Source organism: Limanda limanda, chromosome 5 (genome assembly GCF_963576545.1).
Source record: "Limanda limanda chromosome 5, fLimLim1.1, whole genome shotgun sequence".
Taxonomy (NCBI): Eukaryota; Metazoa; Chordata; class Actinopteri; order Pleuronectiformes; family Pleuronectidae; genus Limanda; species Limanda limanda.
The window spans coordinates 10,145,476-10,171,087 of NC_083640.1; the positions used below are offsets into that span (position 1 = coordinate 10,145,476).

General features: G+C 40.6%; 4 protein-coding genes across 4 annotated transcripts; 3 read left to right on the plus strand and 1 right to left on the minus strand.

Moving 5' to 3' along the window:
- Positions 1-61: 61 nt before the first annotated feature.
- med22 (mediator complex subunit 22) lies at positions 62-2,624 on the plus strand. Its single transcript, XM_061071349.1, has 4 exons — positions 62-124; positions 350-502; positions 678-758; positions 1,415-2,624. Exons 2-4 carry the CDS (start codon positions 380-382, stop codon positions 1,631-1,633), a joined length of 423 nt encoding a protein of 140 aa, XP_060927332.1. The 5' UTR covers positions 62-124; positions 350-379; the 3' UTR covers positions 1,634-2,624.
- Positions 2,625-3,646: 1,022 nt separating this feature from the next.
- Positions 3,647-6,326, minus strand: c5h9orf78 (chromosome 5 C9orf78 homolog). The gene is made up of 9 exons (XM_061071432.1): positions 6,180-6,326; positions 5,942-6,001; positions 5,780-5,831; positions 5,626-5,702; positions 5,440-5,517; positions 4,704-4,901; positions 4,441-4,577; positions 4,250-4,354; positions 3,647-4,042 (listed from the first exon to the last, which is right to left on the minus strand). Exons 1-9 carry the CDS (start codon positions 6,254-6,256, stop codon positions 3,945-3,947), a joined length of 882 nt encoding a protein of 293 aa, XP_060927415.1. The 5' UTR covers positions 6,257-6,326; the 3' UTR covers positions 3,647-3,944.
- A 56-nt stretch (positions 6,327-6,382) lies between these two features.
- nfu1 (NFU1 iron-sulfur cluster scaffold homolog (S. cerevisiae)) lies at positions 6,383-9,553 on the plus strand. The gene is made up of 8 exons (XM_061071535.1): positions 6,383-6,455; positions 7,390-7,490; positions 7,576-7,711; positions 8,050-8,116; positions 8,206-8,323; positions 8,418-8,481; positions 8,585-8,759; positions 9,187-9,553. The coding sequence occupies exons 1-8, from the start codon at positions 6,397-6,399 to the stop codon at positions 9,223-9,225; spliced, it is 759 nt and encodes a 252-aa protein (XP_060927518.1). The 5' UTR covers positions 6,383-6,396; the 3' UTR covers positions 9,226-9,553.
- A 2,029-nt stretch (positions 9,554-11,582) lies between these two features.
- On the plus strand, positions 11,583-25,612 carry LOC133001258 (glutamine--fructose-6-phosphate aminotransferase [isomerizing] 1). The gene is made up of 19 exons (XM_061070791.1): positions 11,583-11,641; positions 13,686-13,793; positions 14,313-14,414; positions 14,534-14,659; positions 14,803-14,861; positions 14,953-15,087; positions 15,170-15,231; positions 15,322-15,401; positions 15,491-15,599; positions 15,712-15,875; positions 17,042-17,137; positions 17,564-17,661; positions 17,852-17,972; positions 18,317-18,474; positions 20,505-20,619; positions 21,030-21,157; positions 21,505-21,672; positions 22,119-22,280; positions 23,929-25,612. The coding sequence occupies exons 1-19, from the start codon at positions 11,635-11,637 to the stop codon at positions 23,971-23,973; spliced, it is 2,043 nt and encodes a 680-aa protein (XP_060926774.1). The 5' UTR covers positions 11,583-11,634; the 3' UTR covers positions 23,974-25,612.

Sequence of the window (25,612 nt, forward strand, 5' to 3'; positions counted from 1 at the left end):
TACCTGTAGTAACGCTAGGGGGCGGTAATGGGCGTCGTGAGCGTTATCAGCCGCCATTAAACAAGAAGAAGAGGACAGAAGGAGGAGAAGAAGAAGAAGAACCACATTGTTTGCAAAGTATGCGGTAAGAATCGACTTATTATCACTACTGAGTTCATACTAAGTACATTTAGAGTTATTGTATCAGTTGTACAGATACTAGAACCAAGTGAGGTTCAGGTTTATTTTCTCCGCTTTGGTGAATGTGTCCATGCTAGCTAGCTGCTCTGTCGTCAGTTGTGTCTTACTGTGTTTTACTCAGTATTGGAAACCTTCAGCTGAACAGTGTGTGTGTATCTGCTGTGCACAGGTATAGCGTGCTGTGTTGCTCCTGAACACGATGGCCACGCAGAGAGTCCACTCTCAGAGCAAAGAGTCGCTGCTGCAGAACTACAACAAGAGGCTGAAAGACGACATCAGCTCCATCCTGGACAACTTCACTGAGATCATCAAAACCGCGAAGGTGCACAGACACACCCCCGTCTCTAAAACCCTGTCTGTGACGCGTTGTGTTTGTATTGTGTTACTTCTAATTGTCAGTGAATGAATGTAAAAAGCCTCCGTGCCCCTCAGTCTTCTGCTCGTACCTTCCTGCTCCTGGAGCTGCACAAGGGACTGATCTTGGTTTCTTCCTCCAGATAGAGGATGAGACGCAGGTTGCTAGAGCAACTCAGGCCGAGCAGGACCACTATGAAATGCACGTCAGAGCAGCCAACATAGTAAGTATCAAGTTTATTTATCAAGCCCGGCAGAGTTGACCAAAGTGCTGTGCAATGAATGAAGAAGAGAAATGCAAGAGTAAATACAACAAAATGAATTAGATAAAAGTAAATAAAGCGACTAACTACTACTAAAAAAAAAATAATGATAGTTCATCCTTTACATGTTTGTATCAGCAGAGTGCAATGAGTGTATTATGTTTAGTAGATAAGAATATCAGGGGATTGAATGTGTGGAGTATTTCTTCTGTGTTTCCTTTAAATAAGGCCACATTTCCCCCTTTAATTTTCTTCTAAGAATCTTAAAGGATGTTGGAAAAAACATTTTATTCCACACTCCCAGTAAATTCTGTCAGCTTGTTATTTCTCTTTATTCAAGCTAAGTGATGTTTACACTGAGTGGGAAATCCACTCCCAAGAATCCATGTTAGGTCTGGCTGGACCTTTTTTTTTAACCTCAGATCTCTACTAGAATTTAAGATAAAGCTCAGATGCACATTATGAATTTAACTGAATCACTCATTGATAATTTAATTCATCACAGCTTTCTAAGTGACACTGTTTCTGGACTCTGAACGTGTGTGTAGCCAATAGTTTGGTCCACAAACAAAACCATCTTTCTAAACCCACATCCTCCTCCTGTGGTGTTGTATCAGGTACGTGCCGGTGAGTCCCTCATGAAGCTGGTGTCTGACCTAAAGCAGTTCTTGATCCTGAACGACTTTCCCTCCGTGAACGACGCCATCAGCCTCCAGAACCAGCACCTCCGCTCGTTGCAGGAGGAGTGTGACAAGAAGCTCACCTCGCTCCGCGACGAGATCGCCATCGACCTGTATGAGCTTGAGGAAGAATATTACTCCTCCAGGTACAAGTAGGCTTATACTTGTCCCCCATCCCACCGCCCCTCTTCTGTCCCATGCCCAGCACCGTGTACTGTCTCACCATTCACCATTCGCTGCTGAGCCCATCAAAGGTTTTACACCTGCCCACCTCTAAACCTGACAGCTTTTGTTGTGGATTTATTTTTTTGTATCATTCATCAACATGTCATTGCTGAGGGTCATTGTGATGAAGCTCAACTCAACAAGTGACTTTATATTGTTACCAATTAGCCAGTGCCTTAATTTTTTACCTGCTCGATGTGTCAGAATTAGACAGAGCAAAGAGGACTTCAGCAATAAAGGGACATTATGCTGAAAATCAGCAGTGCAAATTTATTAGGCTCTTGAACTACACCAGTTCAGTTTCTAGTTTGCCCATTTATTGCAGTTGACTGATGCAGTTTGAAAGTCCGATTTGTCTGAATAGAGATCACGTGTGAATTTACTGCTGCGTTTATTTATCAATGGTAATGATATGTATTGCTTTCCTTGTCTGCAGTGTCTGATAGAGAGACATGTTTCAGTGGAATGTAAGTAATCAGGCCTCCGAGTTCATTTATAATTAATTATTGTGAGTTGAAGTTACACAAAGCTCTTTAGGGAATAACACATTAAATTAACTAAAACTTTATCAGAGTATAGATTTTATCAAAGTATGATTCATTTAAGACTATATGTAAATAAATATATTAGTGACCCCACATATGGTTCATTTGAAGACTGGAGTGTTGATGGATGTTTGTTATGGTCTTAACAATAAGTCAGAACTGTTTGCTGTTATTTATTTGAGGTCAGACCTGAAGCTGAGATTTTCTCCAGTAGATGTTTCCTGTAAAAGCAATCAGCAGGTGATCTTTATTTGATTCCGTCCGAATGAGCTGTATCCACGCAAGCGGCTGTGTGGTTGTACGTGTGTACCAGTTTCTGCCGGCTGTTCCAAAAGACCCAAAAGATAAAAAAATAAAGTAGAGACAAAACACTGTAATTGTTTGTCTTGTTTTGTGTGAGAAAGTGTCTCTCAGTCCTGCTCGGAGCATGCTGGGTGCGGGCCTTTCTTCCTTGCTGCACTCGCTCTGCTTTCTCCCCAACCAGCGACTAATCAAACCTTTTCGCCAAACTTAAAATCAACTGCTCAGTTATACCTCTTAATAGTAACACATAATTAATAAACAGCTTTTCGTATGTGTTGATCATTTCCAGTGCTTCTGCATAACATCCATGCTGTCATCGTACACGTGCCTTCATGTGACTCCTTTCCATGTGACTGATTCGCTTATTCTGACTTGCTGCTCTTGTCTGCTCCTCTCTTTCTGTGCTGCGCTGACTCTTTGCCTCCCGCTGGTTTCTGCCCTACAAAGCTACAGTCAGTGGGAGACCACCGATCTGCCGCTGTGCGAGGCTTACCGCCAGCGAGACAGCTGGGCCTCACCAGGAAGCAGCTGCAGCTCTACCCAGGGTGACAGAGAAGACGTGGACGGACCTCCATCACAGGAGTCAAACCCCCCGCACCACCTCAACGGTCATGGGACTGCCTCTATAGAGAAACAATGAGGAGATCGGACACCGACTGGAGAACACAACACTTGTACACAGTTTGGACACCAGCAGTTTGGCTAATTTAGTTTCCATCATACATCGAGAACTAGTGTCTACTTGGGTTTGCCAGTTGATGACTTTAAACTGGACTAAAAGTTTGATATTGAGGTTTTTTTGTTTTAGTTTTAGTAAAATCTTGAAATAAAGGAACTACTTTGAACAAGAAATTACTGAAAAAAATGTAAGGACTTTTTTTCAAATTCATTTAAAATATCAGTTCCAGACAACATTTTTATACCTTTGCAGCATTGAAATACAGATCATTTTTATATATTATGTTGGATTTGGTTTAAGTGTTGAGTACAATTGTATGTCATATTGATTTTGTAAACTTTTGCTTTTGTAATGTTTCATTTGTTTGTTTTTTTACTCCATAAAGCACTGATCAAATTAAAGAACGAGACTTAAATGTGGGTTTAAGAGTTTTATTCAAATGTGTTTTTGAAAGCCTTCAAAAATTAAAATTTGTATTGGACTTATAATAACCTGCTAAACAACTCAGATCTGATCTTTTTTGTCCACTTTTTTGGATTATCATGTTTTGACCAATATAAGCAACAGAGCTATATACAATATTTACAAAGTACGACACTCGAGAACTGTCACCTACATTTGTTTACAGAATCCACTCCACAAATTATCTTTTTTGACTCAATCTCTTTAACCACAAATGTTTAGTAAATCCTTATTGAAAACAAAATGCAGCTCCTCAATATCTTCGGTTCATCTTCTTGAATTTCTCATAATGGTAGTCATCGGTGGCCTTTTCATTATTTGGACGTTTGCGGTAGTTGGGCGGGGATGATGCTGTGGATTAAAAAGTAGTAATGAATCAGATTTCAGACTCAATTGTGAGGTAATGTTTGAAGTGGTACCCAAATCTAGACAATTCATAAAAACAGTGTTTTGCTATTGATGTCCCCCTAAAAAGTACAGTGGTAACAGTCTAGTGATAGAAAAGTACAACAGCATAAAGAATTGTGTGACTGGTTGTTGGCGTGTGCGGTCTCTTACTCTCTGGACCTGGTTTCTCGGTGTCTCCCACACGGAGCGGTCTGGCCTTAGGCTCCTCTCTGTGTCTGTGATGCCTCTGTGGAGCGTTTGAATCCTCATGGTAGACTGAGGGAACAGAAGAGCACTATTAAACAACTTCTCATCATCTCTCACCGTTTAAAACGCCGTGTTTGCGAAGGGAAAAAACTCACAGCGGTTGTGTTGGACGTAGTTGACGGCAATGTTGGTTGGTACAAATGATGTGCCCTGGTCTTTTTTCTTGTTCCTCTGCTCTTGCAGAAGTCTGGCTTTTGCATCTTCTGTCTGGATGATGTTCTTTATCTTTGCACTAGGAGAAGAATTCGCAGAATCCGAGTTAAATACTTTCTGTCGACTTGTCACTTGTCTCAATGTAGAACCTCTATTTCTCATAGATTAGATCTACATGATCATTTTGAGAATCTCCTCAACTCACTCGACGCCAAGATCAACTTCAGGGATCCCACTCAGCATCTGATTGGATAACATCTCCTCAGTCTTCTTGGCAGAGTTGACTCGGATGTTCTCGGGCAGCTCATACAGGTGGTCTTCTGCATTCTTCACCTTAACTTTCTGTTCCTCCGCCTCCACCAAGCCCTTCTTCTTCTTCAGCTCTGTCTCGATATACTTCATCCTATGAGGTGAAATATATTCCTATGAAGCCCTTTGTAAACAGCAGTGTGAGTAAACACAAATATATCCTAAGAGTCATGTATTTTATGTCGTTTTTTGTATATTATAGCCGTAACAGAAAAAGGAGAAAAAAAATCAAACAAAAATGTATCTAAGCCAAGCAGGTAGTCCATAAATATTTAGACAAAAAGCAGGTGTTGACTTTCACTGTTTAACATGCATATATAATAATACAAAAATAAGAAATAGGTACTTGACTGAGGAGAAGAAATACCTTTGCCTGGAATATAACTTACCTGTGAGGTATTATAAATAAGTTTATGGGAGCATCGACTGGTGTGTGGACATTGACATTTTCATCATTCTGACTCCCAGCATCTATATTTTTATAAAGATTGGATCTATTGCTTTTTTACACTAGTTGAATTAGGTTGACCCTTCGTTAATTTAAGTCTGACCTCTGCGTCCACACTTTGAATGCTAAAGAGGGAGAGAGTGTGTCTTCATGTGTGTGTCACAACTGAAGGAGAAGTACATACATGTCCGCATCCTCGTCTCTTCTGTTGGTTTCAGCAGAGAACGATGTTCCCAGGTTGAGGTCTCCTTCCTCTTCTGGCCTGTATCAGAAACAAATGTGATGATGCACATTCTCCATTTTGTAAAGACACAACAGCACACACCATATGTTAATTACACAGAATCACAACACAATCAGATTTACTTACATGTCCCTGCTCCTGTCCCTGTCTTTGATCTTCTTCATGTCTACGACTCCTCCACACTTCAGTTTGAACGGATCATTCTGGGAGACACGTTGACTGAGAGTTAGACACTGACCCAACATGCAGCTAAACACGCAACAACTACTGCGTCACTTACATCGATCTCAGCATCTGGTGGTAGTTTCTCTCCAACCAGCAGGGCGGCCACACTGGACGAAGAAAGGGGGGGTACTTCATTTATTTATCTGATAAGTTGAAGTGAAAAACTCGAGCTACAACAAACAGCGTAACAGGTAGCACAACGTCACATTCACGTTACCTGACTCCGACTTGTCGTTTCCGCAAAGTCTGCAGCTCTTTAGCCTCTTCGACTTTGGATCTAAACGACCGGAGAGAATATATCAATTAAATCACATTCTCTACGTACATTATCTAAAAAAAAGAACACAGGTCATATGTTGTTTTTAGCTTAACGCGGAGCGGCTCGCCACGTTAGCTACATGACGCTTCTGTCGTAGATGTTTTTGTTCTCGTCGAGTTTAAATAAAGTTGTTTACCTGACTTCTCGGGTTGTCTCGTCTTCTTCGGCATCTGACGAGTCTCTTCTCCTCCGAAAGTTCCTGCCACTCGGCATTTTTAAATGTTGTTTAATGTTATCTCGGAGCTGACGACAATTAAGGCTGCTGAATCGGGGGGGAAGTATTCAACAAACGCACAACACATGTGCGTCACTTCCGCTAGCAGAACTGCCACTTCCGCTCATTTTTAGTAAACATGGCGACCTACAGACGGGTCGGCAGGTTGTTGGGTATTTCAGCACGACTGACGCGTCCGTAAGTTTATCTGTTTGTCAGTTGTAATGTCCTCATGTTGTAGTTTTTAACTACTCGCATGAATGTGCTGCCTGAAGAAAAGTAGAGCTGGTGTTTACTATAAGCCGCTAGCTGACCAGCTAAGCCAGAGAGTGACGCAGACTGATTGTTACCAGTTACATAACAGTGTTTGTTTTAAATGATTTAATAACTCAGTTATTGTAGATGTTTTGGTCATGTTCGTGTCACATTGTAAGATAAGAATTCAGTGCGTTCCACATTCAATTCAGTTATGTTCATAAAGAGTTTGGACAAAGATACATCCAAATGTGTTTGAAAATAAAATACCAAATACTCATATTCTAAGTGCATGGACATCAAGAAGCCTCGCCATGTATCGAAATAAGCTACTGTGTTTTTGTATTTTAAAACACCAAGGGAGAAGGCAATAACATTTCAAACTATATATATATATATATATATATATATATATATATATATATATATATATATCCCTTCAGCAGCTCTCTGAGCCACAGCTAACGAGGCATGAATCATGTCAGATTCACGGCGTGCCATGTAACCAGTCACCAGATCAGATAGTTTGACCTCCAGCACCTGTTTGGTAATGAAGGACCTGCCTCTCACCAACAACACTGACAACAATAACAAACACGTCATTCATAAGCAGACAACCGTTCTGCACCTTTATTCATAGCAACTAGTTTCTGAGTAATGAATTAATCAATCATACAATTGCCGACGCAACGCATGGTCCACGGAGCCAAGAAGGTTTTAGTTGATTACACTTTCACAAACATTCAAATTTTGACTTAATTATTGCTGCACCCTGTGAGTTAGGAAACTTAATATTTATGACTTTTTCCTCCTTAGGTTTGTCAATGTGATTTCTAGTGTAATAACATTTTAAATCTCTTTATATGTGCTGTGTCAGTCTTGCTGTCTGTGGACATCAGAGCGCTGGATTACACTGGCCTTCACACAACACAGGAGTTTGGAAAATATGGCCACAAAACCCCCACTTTGTTGTTCCAGGTTTGTGTTACTGAAGCATCCTTGAAGCTCTTTTGAATTGAACTCTATATTAATGGCTTCTTCTTTGTTTAATGTTTGTTCAAAGGGAGGACCATGTTTGTGCAGACACAGGATACACCAAATCCTAACAGCATAAAGTTCCTCCCAGGTCGCACAGTTCTTGAATCAGGAACTATGAATTTTGACGGCCCTCGTGACGCGCACTGCTCACCATTAGCCAGGTAAATGATGAATAAATGATTGTTAAATAGATGGTAAAAAGTGTTCTTACAGTTAGCCTTTTGATAGCCTTAGCAAAGCAGGTATTTTTGCATTTTTGATGTTCGGTATGTTGCCCCATTTAACACCTAAATGGAATGCAGGAATTATAATTATTAGTTATGATGGTTGTCTCAGTTATTATTGTCAGTTATGATTGTTAGTTATGATAGTGACCTAAAAACCCAAGCAATAATTACTCTAAAAAATCTGTAAAGAATTAAAGTATATATTAATATATATAAGGAGTGACTGATAATGATTTCCATTGGTATTCAGTGATGTTTTGTTTTGTTTTCAGACAGCTGTTTAGGATTGATGGAGTCAAGAGTGTCTTCCTGGGCGGCGACTTTATCACCATAACAAGAGTAAAACCAACTTCAGTTTATCTGAAATTCAAAGTGTGGTTCTGTGCCATCGCTTGTGCTGATGTTCTCTTTTTTTCTCTCTCTTTTAGTCTGATGCAAATATGGAATGGAAAGTAATCAAACCTGATGTATTCGCGGCCATTATGGACTTTTTCACCACTGGGCTTCCTGTTGTCAATGAGGAAAGTGAACCAAACGCAGATACTGGTAAAGGATTTAACCGTCTGAACATTGAAACATCAGATAATGGAAGATGTTTGTGAATTCTATAGAATCCATTCCTATCCACTTCTATTCTCAGCTCCATCAGATGATGATGATGAAGTCGTGGCTATGATCAAAGAACTGCTGGATACTCGAATAAGGTAGCTGCCTGTGAAGACATCCTCTCTTATCAGTGTGTGCTCCCGGTCACCATGCTTTTCTGTTCTGCTCTCACACATGCTGATGGATGGTCTTGTTCCCCAGGCCGACAGTGCAGGAGGATGGAGGTGACGTCCTGTATCGGGGATTTGAAGACGGCGTCGTTAAGCTGAAGTTGCAGGGCGCCTGCACTAGTTGTCCCAGTTCCATGGTTACTTTGAAGAGTGGAATTCAAAACATGCTGCAGTTTTACGTTCCTGAAGTTGAATCAGTGGAGCAGGTTTGTTCTCCTGCCAGACAATAGGTCTCCTTACGCATGCACACACATCTCATGTCTAACTTTCAGCTTGGCATTTGTATTTATACTGCTCAGTGAAATTATGGGTTTCAAAGTAGTGGGGAACAATAGTTAAGAGAGCTTTATCTCCATTGAAAAACATTAAAGGTTGTTATATTTTTTGATTATCACTCTATCTTTGTTGCACAAACCAGCTGTTGTCATTACCTGTAAGTTGTTGTGTCCAAAAGACTTGAAAAACACTACCTTACTTTAGTTTTTTTAGGTGTTCAATCTCTAGATACATTTTAGGTTAAGTGTTTTCATTTGCACACACCTCATTGTTTCTCATATTCCTCAGCCACAAAATTACTTCTGAGGAAAAAAACTGAAACTTGAAATTATTTCCTAAACTTGTGTTTATCCACAGGTGAAGGAAGAGGAAGAGGAGATGGACGCTCGCGTTTGAATTACACCGAAACCTTGAACTGCATTTACACATTCCTCTCTCCCCTGGTCATCTGACCTGGACACAGCTGGAGGAACTGTTGAACAGCGTGATGTGTGAAAGACCCCGTGATCATCATTATCATTCATCCTGCTGTTTTGTAAAATGACTGTACAATGACATTATTTCTCAAGGTATAGATCAGAAGAGCCCGTAAAAAGAAACGGATGACTGCTGGGCTGAATTATATTCTATTTATTATTTCACACAGTTTCACATTTCTCACTCAAAACAGCTTTTAGGGTTAAAGTACATATATGTATGTATGTAAATAAAGTTTATTGAAATATTTTATAACTGCAAATCTTTTTAATGTGGAATGGATCATTTATGAATATTGCAGAGTGTATATTTTTGCCTCTGTGAAGGAAGTTAAGTTTTTACCCCTATTTTTTTGTTTATTGGTTAATTTGTATGTTTGTAATTAAGATCACACCAAAACAACTGAACAGACCTCCATGAAAGGATGCAGTATGGGTCAGGGAATAACCCATTGAATTTTGGTGCAGGTCTGGATCAGGGGCAGATGCAGGGTTTCTTCATTTTATCACTTTAACATTGCAACATTTTCTAACATTTTCAGTTTTCCCATGGAATAATTAATGGATATAGATTTTTAGAAAGCAGGCAGATTTGGAGAACTGGAATTTGGTGCAACTTGGCAGAATTTCAGAGCACTGTTTGTCCTTCGCGGAGCTACAAGCTCTACTGAGTGCCACTCTAGTTTACGGGTGTGTACACAACAAGTACACAACATAAGTACACATGTGACACAAAGTAGTTACAGTAGTTTCTCATAATGATCCATTTGAAAACATTGCTAATACTTGAATTACAATCTTAAAATCCAAACATATACAGTTTATAAGAAGTCTCTTTAGTCTCACATCGGAACAATTTGCATTAGCAGCAAAGGGGATAGAAAAAAAAGAGAAGAATCTGTTACTAATTAATAATCAAGTAAATGTATGAGTATTATGAGGCTAATCGACTTTGATTACAAATAAATTAAAAGTCCTTCACGTTAAAAAAGGAGGCGTAGAAAAAGCATAGTGGCATGGCAACAAAGATAATAACAAAGCAGCATACGGTATAGAAACATACCCATCATCTATTTTCACTGCCATTGCCCCCAAACCGAACAAACACAATGACAGACACACACATTCACTCACACACTATAAGGGAAATAAGGAAAGAGATGAATATTAGGATTAATAAACGTGTTTTTTTTAATGCAAAACATCTAATCTCATTTCCTCTAATCTCTTCTTGAGAATTTTACATATTCTACCACTTCTAGCCACATCCCTTCATTAAGGGCATAAACAAATGTTTGTCTTCCTTTCTGGACAAATTAGATAGATAGATAGATAGATAGATAGATAGATAGATAGATAGATAGATAGATAGATAGATAGATAGATAGATAGATAGATAGATAGATAGATAGATAGATAGATAGATAGATAGATAGATAGATAGATAGATAGATAGATAGATAGAGTACTTTATTCATCCCCGAAGGGAAATTAAGTTGTCATAGCAGCCGGTATATTTGAATACAATAAAATACAATACAATAGAATAAAATAAAAAATATTGAGGTAGAAAGAATAAAAAACAGAAGCACAAGATGAAATAAAATAAAATAGGCAGATAAAGTGCAGTGGCAAGATGATGTTAATAGTACTGATGATATGATGGTAATGTTATTGTTAGACAGTATATAAGAATAGTACAGTATATATAGTATATAATATAACATAATATACATTTATATATGATAGTAACTATTCCAATATAAAAGCAGTATATAGTAATAATGGCAGCAACAGTATACATAATAATAATAGTAATAGTGATATAATAATAGTAATTATAACATGTACACATGTATAAATATGTGTATATAGACTTATGTTAACAAAGAATATACAGAGAGTATGATATAATATATGATATATAGTAGAGGTATGAATATAAGTATTTGACTATACAATAGGTAATATAATATACTATGAGTGTAAGAATTATTAACTAAAGATAAAAGCTCGACCGGCCTGAACACAACTGATGAACTGTTTACAGTCCTGCAGTGTTGTGCTGCTGAAGTGGAGCTCAGGGGGGGGGTGTTAGCTTTTGATCGGTGGGGTCCTCACCTCGTCCTGCCCACGGATCTGCATCCTGATGCCACGTCAGAAGTACCTGCGTCGGTAGGTGCAACCCGGACGGACAGGCTTCTCGGCCACTCAGAAGGCGCCATGAACATTAGCAGGTTGGCTTTGATTGGGTGACATCACGGGAGGGGGGGGTGCGGCACAGTTTAGCGACGTTCCCAGATACCAGAGTAGCAGCCAAACCGAAGACATGTGTGGTGAGTACAGGACCTATCTACATTTACAGCTTTCACTGGGCAATGTACGATGTTCTCCGATCTATAGAACAACACGCTGATCATATCCGACAGGCTGCTAGCATCGCCGGCTAAAGGCTAAAGCTGCAAACCATTTGCAATCAGCTAGGGGTGGCTAACGTGTGTTAGCGAATATGGGCTGCTGTTGCTGTTTCCCATTTAAACATTTACATGGTTCCCTTTTCCTGTCCACGTTTGAGTTGTGATGTAGGGGCTCGAGCAGCGAGTCGACATGACGAAACATTGTAGAGATGCTAACCTTCTCTCCTCCTGCTAACACACAGCGGACGTGCTTTGCGCTGACACTACGACAAAAGCGTAACTTTCCTCTAAACCTCTTACAGAGTATTTGATTGAAATAAATCAACTAATCGTGAGGTCGCACGTCGTCATACTTTAACTAGAGTCGTTGGGATATTGTGTGTTTAAGCAAGGAGTGTGTTTCCCATCGCCGTCACTACAATCAGACCCAACCCACCCGTCACATGTCACCGGGCTCTGGTTGATACAGTCTATGGTTGATATGTATTCAATCAAACAAATTTCTCAGTTGAGATTTCCTGTGCATTCAGCTCATGGTGACGGTTTTGCTGCAGCAGCTCTTCTTCATGTCCAGGTGTCACTCACTCCACCGCCCTCCTTTCCCCGCGGGTCCATGAATGAATGCTCTGTTGGACTCTCTGGCTCCCTGTGTGCATCGACTCCTCAGGGCTCAGTTCTGTGAAAGGCCTGTTTTTCATGTCTCCTCCGTATATATGTATTTCGTCCTCATGTGCCAAACAGCACACGTCACACTGACAAACAACTCCAACACAACAATGAAGAAACTCAATGTCACCACAGACCAATAAACATGACACCAAAGAATTTTTATCACGTAGTATCACACACACACACACACAGGTTTTAGTGTTTTCCCCCGAGCTTATTCTCCATAGCCAGTTAGGGAGACACTCCCCAGTGTGTTCTATTAGGTATCGGAGGGGCCATAGATCTCAGTCATTTGCAGATCATTGCTAAAATGTACCAATAAAGTTAGTTAAGTCTTGACAGCCTGTTGCTGCACCTTAGTCTGACTGACTGATTGACAAACACAGGTATGATGCAGCTGCCAATGAAACTCAAAGCTATATACTTAGTAAATAAGCATCTCAGACTAAAGTCAAACTGCTTGGTTTGAGTTTGCCTTTGAGGTATCTTTCAACCAGTTACTCCTCCCATTTGAATTCCTATCGTGAAACAGCAGAAACACTCTATTGTCTCTAAGCAGGTTCTACTACTGGAGATACAAATATTTGTTTTTCTTGTACCATCACCCCACCTGTAGGACAGGTTCCTCATGCATTATTCCTAAAATAAGTTTGGGACTTTGAACCTGTTTATATTAGAGATGTACATCACAAAGTAAAAGCTTGTTCAATTGTGTCAGGATGGAATCAGATCATGTTCTTCCTCAGTCACCTCGACCTATTGTTGTCATTTTCAGGTCAGAAACTATCATGACATAATCATTATGATCATAGTGAGTTTTTATGGTATTTCAATTCTGTTCTCCACATGTATGACTATGGATTATGTTTATAAGAATACTATATAGAATAAATATGATCCTTTGGGATTTTTGCTCATTTGGTTAATCCTGTACTCAATATCAAACATTAATCTTATTATTACTGTCACATTAATGTCAGCCATGATACCCAGCCCTCCTTGTGTTTGTTTCTCGGATCCAAGTGCACATGAATTTGGTTACATGAAGTGCACATGAGTTTGGTTAAAACGCCCAAGGGACTGCATTAATCTTTGCATGTCAGCTGCAAAACGATGCTAGAATAACAGACAAGTAGATGTACCAGTTTGACAGATGAGAAGTTAGCCTGAACTTTTAAGTGCCCGTCTAGAATTTTAAAGTAGACAGACAGACCCAAATATATTGTCGACGGACCCAAATTCTTATTAAAGGAAACACAGCTTTAATCTGAGACTATTGTTTTTATCTCCTCAGGAATCTTTGCCTATCTCAACTACCATGTACCAAGGACTCGCCGTGAGATCCTTGAGATCCTCCTCAAAGGTCTGCGACGTCTGGAGTACAGAGGCTATGACTCAGCGGGTGAGAGCGAAAAACAACAACCTTCACATCACTAACAAACTTACAGGCTTGTTGATCAGACCTTTTACCTTATCTGTCTCCTCACTGTCTGCGTTAAGATGCCACCAAATTACAGACAGTGTTTACTGCGTGTCCAATTCAATGTTAAGGCAGCATATGACTTGACCTTCGTCAGTCACACTTAATGTTTATTTGTTCTTCTGAAAATGTGAGAAACTCAAAGCAAGACAATGTCTGCTGTGATTTTACAGCCATAATCACGAGGCTTGGTAAGACTTGTTGCACCATCAATGGAGCTTATTTACTGTGTGTTAAGTTCATTTGAATTTCATCACCATCCTACAGTTTTGGGCAAACATTCATTGAATGTAGCAACACGATAAGCTGGAGTTCAGCTCTGTCATTAGACTAAAAACAGTCCATTACTTATAAAACGATATCTGCACCATCCCGTTGATACTGAAGGACTTGTGATCCCTGTAATTCTCATGTTCGCTTAATTTTTTGTTTTTTTGTTAGGTGTGGGGATTGATGGGGCCAACGGCAAGGACGGGAGGCCCCAATCTATCCAAATTATCAAGCAACGTGGAAAAGTGAAGGCTCTCGATGATGAGATCCACAGTAAGCTTAGAGGAGGAGAATCAGTTTTTTAAAAACTGAAGCCTTGATTTGTCATCCTGTATGTGACCGAACCATTAAGATACTAAGCCTTGTCCATGTTGTGTTTGTTTGACTTTTAGAGCAGCAGGACATGGACCTCGATATGGAGTTTGATGTTCATGTCGGCATTGCTCACACCCGCTGGGCCACCCATGGCGAGCCAAGCCCAGTCAACAGCCATCCACATAGATCTGACAAGACCAACGGTCAGTTGAGTTAAAGATCGAAAGCTATTTCACCTCACACAGCTAAATGTTTTACCTCGCATTTCGGAACAGCTCGGCTGTTTTTATTCACCTGGGGGCAGGTATCATATCTTAAAAATGATTCTGATCTCTTTGTTCTACAGAGTTCATTGTCATTCACAATGGAATCATCACCAACTACAAAGACCTAAAGAAGTTCCTGGTGAGCCAATATCTTTAAAAAACTATTATAGACATCGTTTCATCACTCTGAGGGTTAGGGTTAGACTAACTCTCTAACTCGATCTCCACAGGAGAGCAAAGGCTATGAGTTTGAGTCAGAGACCGACACGGAGTCCATCGCCAAACTGATGAAGTACATGTATGACAACCGTGAGAATGACGACCTCAGTTTTTCCGTACTGGTGGAACGGGTGATCCAGCAGCTGGTAAGGACCTGCTCGTGCACTCCACCTCTCCTTCTAAGATCTGCAGATAAAAGTCTGATGTGTTTTTTCTTCCACCTGACAGGAGGGAGCTTTTGCCCTGGTCTTCAAGAGTGTCCACTACCCCGGAGAGGCAATTGGCACAAGGTAGGCCACCACTGATGCTGTCAAACTATTCTACTGTTATAGTTATTGCAGTTTAAAGTATTGTTGGATCATTTAAATGTTACTTTGCAGGAGGGGAAGTCCTCTGCTGATGGGAGTTCGGAGCGATCACAAGCTCTCCACTGATCATATTCCTGTGCTCTACCGCTCCTGTAAGTTCTTTGTTTTGTGAATGTTATGAATTTTCCACATGCGATTGCGCAGGCATGACTGAGGGCCATTTTTATTTTATTTTTCTCAGCTGCTAAAGAAAAGAAGAGCTGCAGTGGTATACCTAGGAGCGACCAGGACACCTGCCTGTTCCCTGTGGACCAGAAAGCTGTGGAGTACTACTTTGCTTCAGATGCAAGGTCAGCAGAAACCAGTTTTTGTATCCACCTTTTTACAGCTTCACATCCTTTTGAAACTTGCATTAATCAAATGTCTAATGTGGTTGTTCGTCTGTTTCTCTTGTCATGACAGCGCAGTGATCGAGCACACAAATCGGGTGATCTACCTAGAGGATGACGATGTGGCCGCCGTGATAGAGGGCCGGCTGTCCATCCACAGAATAAAACGCAGGGCTGGAGACTACCCATCCCGGGCCATCGAGTCGCTGCAGATGGAGCTGCAGCAGATCATGAAGGGTGAGTTGAGGGTCCGACTTTATTGTGTTCACATTTTCTCGCGATCATAAATTACTCAAAGCCCCATTTAAAGATAAATCTGTTGAACTCTTCCTTGTAATTTGGCCCTGTACCCTTGTAATTGTTGTCCTGTTATTATTGTGTAAGTTTTAAATTGTTTCCACTTGTTAAACAGCTAAAAAGGAGATTGACTCCTTTCATATTGCCAGTTGACCTGGTTGCCTTTGTGTTTTGATTGCGAGCCTTACAGACTGGACAAATGGATCTGTCTTGTCTCACCCATCGGTTGGATGAGCAATCACTAAGTAAAAATGGTCAAATAAAATGAAAAAATAAAAGCCAAACACAAAATCCCAGAGCCTAAGGTAATGTCAACATAAAATTTTCCTCAGATCGAAAATATTTAATTTGCCATCATAAATTACAGAAACAAACAGTGAACCCTCATATTTGAGAAGCTGCAATCGGCTTGACAAAAAGAACCAAAATGATTTATCAATTATAAAGCTTCCATCCCTTTAAATTGCAAACGTGATTATAAAGGGGTGTCTTTCCTCGCATTGTTTTCTATTGCTTTCAGAGCACCCTGAAAACTTAAAGTCAGCACCTCCAGTGTCTTCCAATGTGCCATGCTACAGAGTTGACCCAAGGAAAAATGTGTCACTGCCGCAATAACTTATTTATTATCAGCCTGTGATTATTATTCTTTATTGTCTTCTTCTCTACTGACTGTTCCTCAGTCATCCAGCAGAGGGCAGAGGGAAGCTGAAGCTGGCTGCTCTTGACATTCCTTTGTGTTCCTGTCATTACTCAGCTGCTCTCCTCTGCCTCAGTTCCTGGCAACTTTCTGCTGAATAACATAATTCCCTCGACCCAAATTACTCTGAGGCAGGCAGAATAAAAACCTCAAATGTCACTGTCACAGTTTATAATTGATTGCAAAACAGTGTCTCCCTGATGTTTTATGTTTGTCTTTCCTTTGTGTAATGGATGACCTAACGCCGTGGCTCTGAATCTTTAGTAACTCCCTGCATTTCCAGGGATTTCTCATTATCATAAAAAAAATGTTTTGTTCGAGCATGAATCTGAGATTTTCAGGAGGTTAAATGAGATACTTTTTTACAATTTTGGAAAAGTTCACCTGATTTCTGATCCTCTCACCACAGGCAACTACAGCACCTTCATGCAGAAGGAGATATTTGAGCAGCCAGAGTCTGTGGTCAACACCATGAGAGGGAGAGTTAACTTCGATGAAAACACAGGTCAGAGAGATGTCTGATTAGTGCATTTATAGGTGCTGTTACATCAATGTTCCACTGAGAGAACTGTTTTCCACTCTGTCCTAACTCTCTACAGATTTTACTTTACTACTGCAATTTCCAACATTTGAATAACCTCTAAAGTATAAACAGTCACTCTTTTCTGCTGGCCTACTTTCTCCATGAATGTTTATTTCAGGATTTGTGGAAAGGACAGCTCACGAAAGCCCATTTCATTTATTTAAGCTGTCATAACAATTTGTAGTTTTAAAATCAGAATGACCTAAAGTTCACTGTATTTCGCCCCCTCAGTGTGTATTATTGATTTGTGAGTCACATGCATTTAGAAGAAAACCTAAATCTGCAAATATACCTTGTCAGTGATTCTCTCTGCACAATGATGGATTAGCGGTTTGGTTTGCTTTCCAGTGACACTGGGTGGACTGAAGGACCACATCAAAGAGATCCAGAGGTGTCGGCGACTTATACTTATTGCCTGCGGCACCAGCTACCATGCTGGAGTAGCGGTGAGTAACCACTTGCCAAATGCTGTCCCCCTTTTGGTGTAAATGCGCACTATTTAAATCTTTCTGTTTCGCTATCCGCGCTCAGTCCGTAAGTCAATAAGGAAATGTGATGTCTGTGTGTGAAGTTTATGGGTTGGCACATGTGCTCGACAGGTTTGTTTTGCTGAACAGTCCTTTGTTACTTTCCCAGACCCGTCAGATCCTGGAGGAGCTAACCGAGCTGCCCGTCATGATTGAGCTGGCCAGTGACTTCTTGGATAGGAACACACCTGTGTTCCGAGATGATGTCTGCTTTTTTATCAGCCAGTCAGGTGAGGAGGATTGTGCTATCTGCACTTGATCCAGTTATTTTCCAGTTTCCATTTAGGGGAACTGTTTGATGTTAGATGACCTGTTAAGTCACAGTTCTGCAGTACAGTTGAGTTTTCTCCACCTAAACACTCTGCTGTAGCTTCAGGAATGTGAGTTGGTTGTGGTGTCTATTTTTTTACATGAGCAATGTCTGTGGTTAGCCTTGTGGTTTTTGTGTGAACCTGTTTCAAATCAGAGTCCTGGATTGTGAAATGGCAATTTCCGAACTAACTAATAAATCTGCATCGTTTTGTTGGCGGAGCTGTTGCGTTGCATAATGTTTTTGTTTTCCCATTCCTTCCAGGGGAGACTGCTGACAGCCTCATGGCCCTGCGCTACTGTAAGGAGAGAGGGGCTCTGACCGTGGGTGTCACCAACACAGTGGGCAGCTCCATCTCCAGGGAGAGTGACTGCGGAGTCCACATCAACGCTGGGCCTGAGATCGGAGTAGCGAGCACCAAGGTGAGCCATGACAACTGCGTCTCTGGTTGACTATCATGAGGATGCGGATATTAAAAAATACCTCATGGTTTTACCACAACCTACATTTATCACACATTTTCTCTTAGACCCTCCGTGACTGCAACTGTAAACACTTAGTCATCACTCTCCTCTGATCCTTGACATTAGTAGTAGCTGTTGGGTTTATCTATAATATTGGAAGGTCTCTGCCTTTTTAAGACAAGTGCCTTCATATATGTTGCAATTTGGCGCTATTCAAATAAGATTGAATTGACATTATTGTTAAGATAAAAACTAATGCATCTGTTTTTCATCATCACATTTATCCATTTTTAGAAGAATTCAATGTTTTAAAGGACTCTTAACGTGTTTGTTGCATCATCTCATAGTTGAACTCAACACCCTCTGACACTGAATATAAACCCATCTGAAAAGTACATTGTGAATCTGGACTCACCAGACCCGCCTTTGTGAGTTGACATTTTCCTGCACTCTTATTCCTCAGGGAGCTAAAGAAGACTGACTCCATGTAAAGTTAGGATTCTTATTTGTCCTCCTCTTCCAAACTAAAAGCATTTGCCAGTTTAGACTTGGAGGAAGAGCAGAGAAGTCGTGGAGCTCGGCCCCAGTTAGTGAGCATAGAATAGAGAGTGGAGCAGGTTCCCTCTGGCTAAGCCTTTGGGCTTGGCTCGCTGACTCTTGCTCTGCTCCAAAGCCTCGAAGCATGCCGCCATCATTTACTGCTTGGCTGGCTGGGCCACACACACACACACACTGCTTAAATGCTGCACTGCCTTGCTCTTAAGCTCACTGGTCAATATGTATCACACTTAGCTGCTAAATTACTACAAAATTGGCTTCTATTTAATATTTAATACAATTTATCTTCTTTAGTTAATTGGAAAAGAGAGCGCTTGTAGAAAAAAGAAGAGCCTTTCTGGTTCGTTTGGTCGTGTGCAAGATTTATGGAATATTTGACACTTGAGAAGAAAGACTTTGATGCTGTCAAAAGTCAAATCCTGCTGGCTCATCAACTGACAGTAAATATAAGAAGGCTGCCTGTTTGAATTACGTTCAAGCGTCCTGTGGGAATTTACAGGGTTAAGTTTGATTTGTAGTCCAAAGACGTTTTGGTTTGAGGGAGGATTGTTCATATTTCCCCTGAATGTAAGTGTGGTTTACGTCGAGGGGCAACAGCTGGTATGTTCTGCATGAGAAAAAATGATCACAAAAAGATATGTTGGCCCCTTTAGAGCTGACAGCCCTCAATGTCACAATTCAGAGAGACTCCAGAGTTAGGGTGCTGTCAGGTGAGGAAAAGAAATCAGTGTAAAGGTTTTACAGCTATTTTCTTGGACGCAGAAACTGGCATTTCTGAGTCAAGAGGGTCCTGTGAAAGGACTTGGCTCCATTTGAACCCTGATTAAATCTCCCAAATGGGCATGGAAGGCCTCCAAACATGCAGGGAAGAGGAGGATAAGAGAGAGGGGTGATGACGACAGGCATCGATGCTCAGATGTGCTGAGGTTGTGAGCAGTGACATTTCCAGAATGATTACAAAGAGCGAGTGTGTGTGTGTACCAAGTTTCCAGCATGAGCAGAACTAGCTTCACTGTATTTTAATGCTGCATTGCGTGTGCTCAAATCTTCCTCTCCTGCCATTTCTCATCTGGTGCAGATTATTAGCTGAACACTAAATTCACTATCAAAACACGGAGACACAGGGCTCTACAAACTCTGTTAGATGAGGCTAAAGTTAGGATCAGGTTGCTGCTCTGGTTCCAGTATTGTTGCAAAAATGGAAAACTACTTAACCTTTAGTGATCTGGTCACCACAAGCAATCTTGCAATGTTAAATATTATAATACGCGACGGTTTCTATATGTGTGCACGCATCATCATACAACTGTTTTCTCTATAAGTCGGTCATTTTCAAAAGTTGTCTCAAACTGCACACCCATAACTCTTTAATATGATGACATAATACCACATATACTCCTTTCCTGACTTTTTTTTTTTTTTTTCTGCAGGCCTACACCAGTCAGTTTGTGGCCCTCATCATGTTTGCCCTGCTGATGTGCGATGACAGGATTTCCATGCAGCCCAGACGCCGTGAGATAATCCAGGCTCTGAGACTTCTTCCAGGTAAATTAAGCCACGGGAGAGTTCTGCTTCAGCCAGGGAAATCCTGGTCAAATGTGAGATTAAAGCATATAGGGATGGGAAACTATCTCTTGCAGCAAAGATCAAGCACAACCCAAAGCCTGCTTCATTTTAGTTGTTTGTCCAAACAACTAAAACACAGGAAGCGAAATGATGAGAGAGAGATCAAAAGAAAAAATAGGAAGAGGGAAGAATAGTTGTTGGCTGCGAGCTGTCGCCTGCTGCTCTGGATCTAAAGCATTTGATTGCATGACTCTAATGTTGAACTAATTAGGAATGTCTGCTGCTCCCTGCCCAGCATTATGAGCTTGTCCTGTCCAGGTTCTAGCATGCGACAGCACCAAAGTTTACTCATAAAAACTGAGTAATAATTGCTTTTCTGCCCATATTAGATCAGATTAAAGAGGTCCTCGCGTTGGATGATGAGATCCAGAAGTTGGCCGAGGAGTTGTATCAGCAGAAGAGTGTCCTGATCATGGGCCGGGGCTACCATTACGCTACCTGCTTGGAAGGAGCACTGGTGAGGAAATGCAGACTGTTTCATCTTTCTATTGTCTCTTATGTGAGAACTATAAAAACTGCTCTATTTTATACACCAGTGGTCTCCAGCAGTATTTATACACGTAATCTTAGATTGAAAGATTTTTCTCTAAACCCAAGAGGTCGAATTACTGTTGCGAGTACATGTTTATAAATGATTGTATCTGATTCTACATATCTCATTCCTTTTTTGAATGAGAAATACAGAGTCTTGATTTGGACTGATGCTTTCTTATCTTTTTATTTAAATTCTTTCAAATAGCCTATAATGACTACGATACACAATTCAATATTCCTTAACCTGTAGGTGTTTTGTATCCCGTATAGAAAATCAAGGAGATCACATACATGCATTCAGAGGGGATCCTCGCTGGAGAGCTCAAACACGGCCCTCTGGCCCTGGTGGATAAAGATATGCCAGTCATCATGATCATCATGAGAGACCACACTTACGCCAAATGTCAGAACGCCCTGCAGCAAGTCCTCGCCCGTAAGGTGAGACACGCACGCACGCACGCACGCACGCACGCACGCACGCACGCACGCACGCACACACACACACACACACGCATATAATTCCCCCCAAAAGTTATGAACAATTTTATATATCCAGTTGTTGTAGTTACTGTCTTAGTAATTTGTCCTTCTGCCTTTTGTTTTATTGCTGAGAAACGGAACAAAATCAGTTCAAACACATGATCACTGGGTGACCACAACAGATATTGCATGTTAGGTTAATTTTCATAGTCCTGTCTGTGCCACACCTCTGATCCTTCGTCCTTAAATACGAGGGAGTGGTTGGGTCAGTTTGACATCACTCCTGTCAGTAATGTGCAGCAGATGTGGATTTAAGAGGTGTGAAATTTTACCGAGATGGGTGGAAAAATATTGTACTTTTGAAGACTTATATTTTATTTTTTTAAATATTTTTTTCCGTACAGGCCCGTCCAATTGTGATATGCGACAAAGATGATTACGAGACCATCAAGAGCTCCACCCGCACCATCAACGTGCCTCACTGTGTGGACTGCCTGCAGGGCATCTTGAGCGTCATACCTCTGCAGCTGCTGTCCTTCCACCTGGCTCAGCGCCGAGGTTTTGACGTAAGTACCGTCCCCTCAGGCTCACTGGTAACTGATGATGATCTCAAGTGATTTGCTTCTTAAGACTCCTTTTCACAGAATTCATGCCAAAAAAAGCAATAGGATTTGAAGTTTCTTCAGTCTCCACCTGCAGACTATTCTAACTAAAACTTTCATAATCACCAATGTGTCATTTTTTACTGTAAACAAGGGAGAAGAATTTTCACATGTATATTGGGAGATGTGTGTTTACACCCACAGTAAAACTATAAGCTCTATGCCCCTAATTATCTGGCAGCAGCAGACCTCTGGACTGCTTTATAGGTGAATTACTCAAGCAGAACTTTAACAGATGGTCATATTTTTTAGACTAAGCACAGATGCATAGATGCATTGGTTTATTTGAGGATAATGATAAAAGACAATACAGGGCAGCTCACTGTTTAAACAGGGTTGGACTTTCTGTCTAGCCTGGAAACTAAAACAATCAATGAGCTCATATCCATTTGCTCTTGTATTCTGACTCATTTCCATCCATTAACGCGTCTGGCCAATCCCACCTTATTGATCTTAAACTGGGTTGGTTTGATAGAGTAAGTGACAGAGGAGTACCCAATAGAAAGTGCCAGTTAAACATTTTCTTTACCAACCAAACTGGCTACCTCCGGTATGGAGAGTCCAATTGAATCGGCTTTGGAGAGAATTAAACGGACAGAATATAAACTGACATTTTTCTTCCCTGTCACAATTTGTTCGTTGCGCTGATTGTTCAGAGATTTGCTCTGCGACATTTGATCCCAATTCGCTGAAATCATAAATGATCGGAGTTCCAGACCCATTCGCAAAAGTGAAATGGTCTAGCGATGTCAGACTACTACTGTCTGTTGCAGCTTTGTAAACTTCAATCGTTTTTTTTTTCAGTATAAAAATAAAGCCAGTGTTGATGCAGCTTTTGCAGCAGTTCACTTCAGAGGGACGAACTGAGAGTGAAGCCCAGTTAGCTCTTGTTTTTATGTCGATGAGTCGTCAATGCCAAGCTGTGCTGCTGCTCTGACACAGAAGCAAACATTTATATGATCAAAGACTTTTCCACACTCTCCAGGTTTTATAAAGTTTGTCCAAGTGTCTAGACAAAGATTTGAGAATCATAAAAGCTGTATCACTGGGTCGCACATTAGTGTTTTTGTTAGAGTTTGAATGAAACATTTACTCAACAGCAGGAGACCTATATATTGTGTTGTCCTCTTTACTCGGCTCATATAGTAAATATAAACAAAAAAGAATAAATGACACTTAAAGATTTTTTCCAAAGCACAGTTAAACTCAGTCATGTCAAAAGGAAATAAAGATAGAAAGTAAAAACAATTACCAACAGCAACAGTAAACAACCAGGGACAGAAATATGGCAATTACAACAGATACAGATTAGTGAATAAACATTTGTCTTTAGCCTGGATTTAACACAGACATGTGTTTGCAGCAGCAGCTGCAAAAGTTCTGTCAGCTTTTAGTTTTAGTCCTAGAGCAACACAGTGAATACGGTCTTTGATATTAAAAGCCTGAGACAATTAGCCATTTCTATAATTGGAAATTGGATTTTAAAATGATTGGAAAGCGACAAGGCTTGGGATGATGTGCTCACATTTTCACTTCTTCTATTTAAATCTAGGTGGACTGTCCAAGAAACCTGGCCAAGTCAGTGACAGTAGAGTGAAGTGCCCCATTCATCACGTCACGACAGAAGCCTGGCAGACACGTACACAGTGGAACGTACAGGGGGGAGAGCGTGTGTTTGCAGGAACCAAGAGAAGAAAATTTCCCATTTATGTGTCATGTCAGGGCTCTTTTTAAAGCAAATTTTTTTTTTCTCAACAGCTGTGCATCTTCACCGTGCATATTATCTTTATCTCAATGTCTGTTCTCTCTTTGGTATCATGTCATGTTATTGTTAGAGAAGTGGTTTTGTGTCCAGGATCTGGGCTGGCACTGGTGTATCTTCATCACTTTTACTGGGGTTGGGAGTCTGGGAGTCTGTAGTGACACTGACTGACTCAACATGTGAGCAGGCGCTCTGTGTGTATTTGTCCTGATTGGCCTCTCGGGGAGCTGCTGTTAAAAAAAGCTGTTTACTGACGTAACGTTAGGTTGTTAAAAACCTTTTTTACTGGTTCTCCTTTCATTAGTGCAATGATTTGTAGATATTTTTCTTTGGCTGCTGATCATTTGAAGTGTCTTTACTCCACAGATGAAGTAAACAACAGTCTTAAATCATTCCAAGCCACAGGTCATCAATTTTTCATAATTACAGCGCAGTTTGCCTGTTTTGACTTGGTCTTTCCTCTGAGTTTGCACAATTTACTGTAGGGGCAGCATCATAAGCTGGATCACAGAGAAGTTAATGAATACACTATTGTGTAGAAAGCTTCTTGGATAGGTTACAAATACTTACCATGCACTGTTTCTACCTTTTAGTACGTTCTACTCACAGCTTGGATATAAATGTAAATGGATGTAAAAACTCTGTGCACTGCTGAGTTTGATTCGTACATTGACTTCTGTTGCTTAGCTGATCATAAGAGACCTTATCACCCACTTCTGAAGTATTTGCAGTGAGATGAAGTAGAAGTTGCACCTCGATGCCAGCCCACACCCCTCCATCACTGCTGAAATATGGGACCAGCTGTAGCTATTGCTTGATTATTTTTGGTATGTTTCATTTTCATAAAAAAAAAGAGGAAGAAATCATTTGATTTGATTTGAAATGTGAATTCTATCATATTTCTGAAATGTCCTGTCAAACCAAAAAGCTGTACAGTGGCTTTGGCAGTTGTAAACCAAAACATATATATATATTTTATATGTTCATTTTATTTTTGTTTTTGTAGCCAATCATGTACTTACACTGATAGATTGGTGTGAAGACACTTGGAGACCCAATCATGCATATATGCAGTTACACAGCTGTACTGTGGAAGCCTATGTAGACGTCAGATGCGAGTTGTGCGTGTGTGCGTGTTCCTTAATGTTTTTTCAGACGCCAGGGAAAAAGTGATACATGTGCACACACACACACACACATTTGTTTATAATGAAGAAATGGGAACTAGATATTTACCTTGCTTTTGCAATCAAGCCTTAACTTGGACTTTTTGCAGTTTCTTTCCTTTGACATTGAGCTTTTCCTGAGCCAGTAGAAAAAGGGTTTGAAGGCTGGACAATGTTGTTACAGAATTTGATTTGACTGGAGACATTGATAACAAGGATTCCGCACTGAATCCTCTCAATCCGTTGTGTTACTGAGGGAGTAGGGCACTATTTATTAGTGGAACTGATGCAATAAAGTGTCAAATACA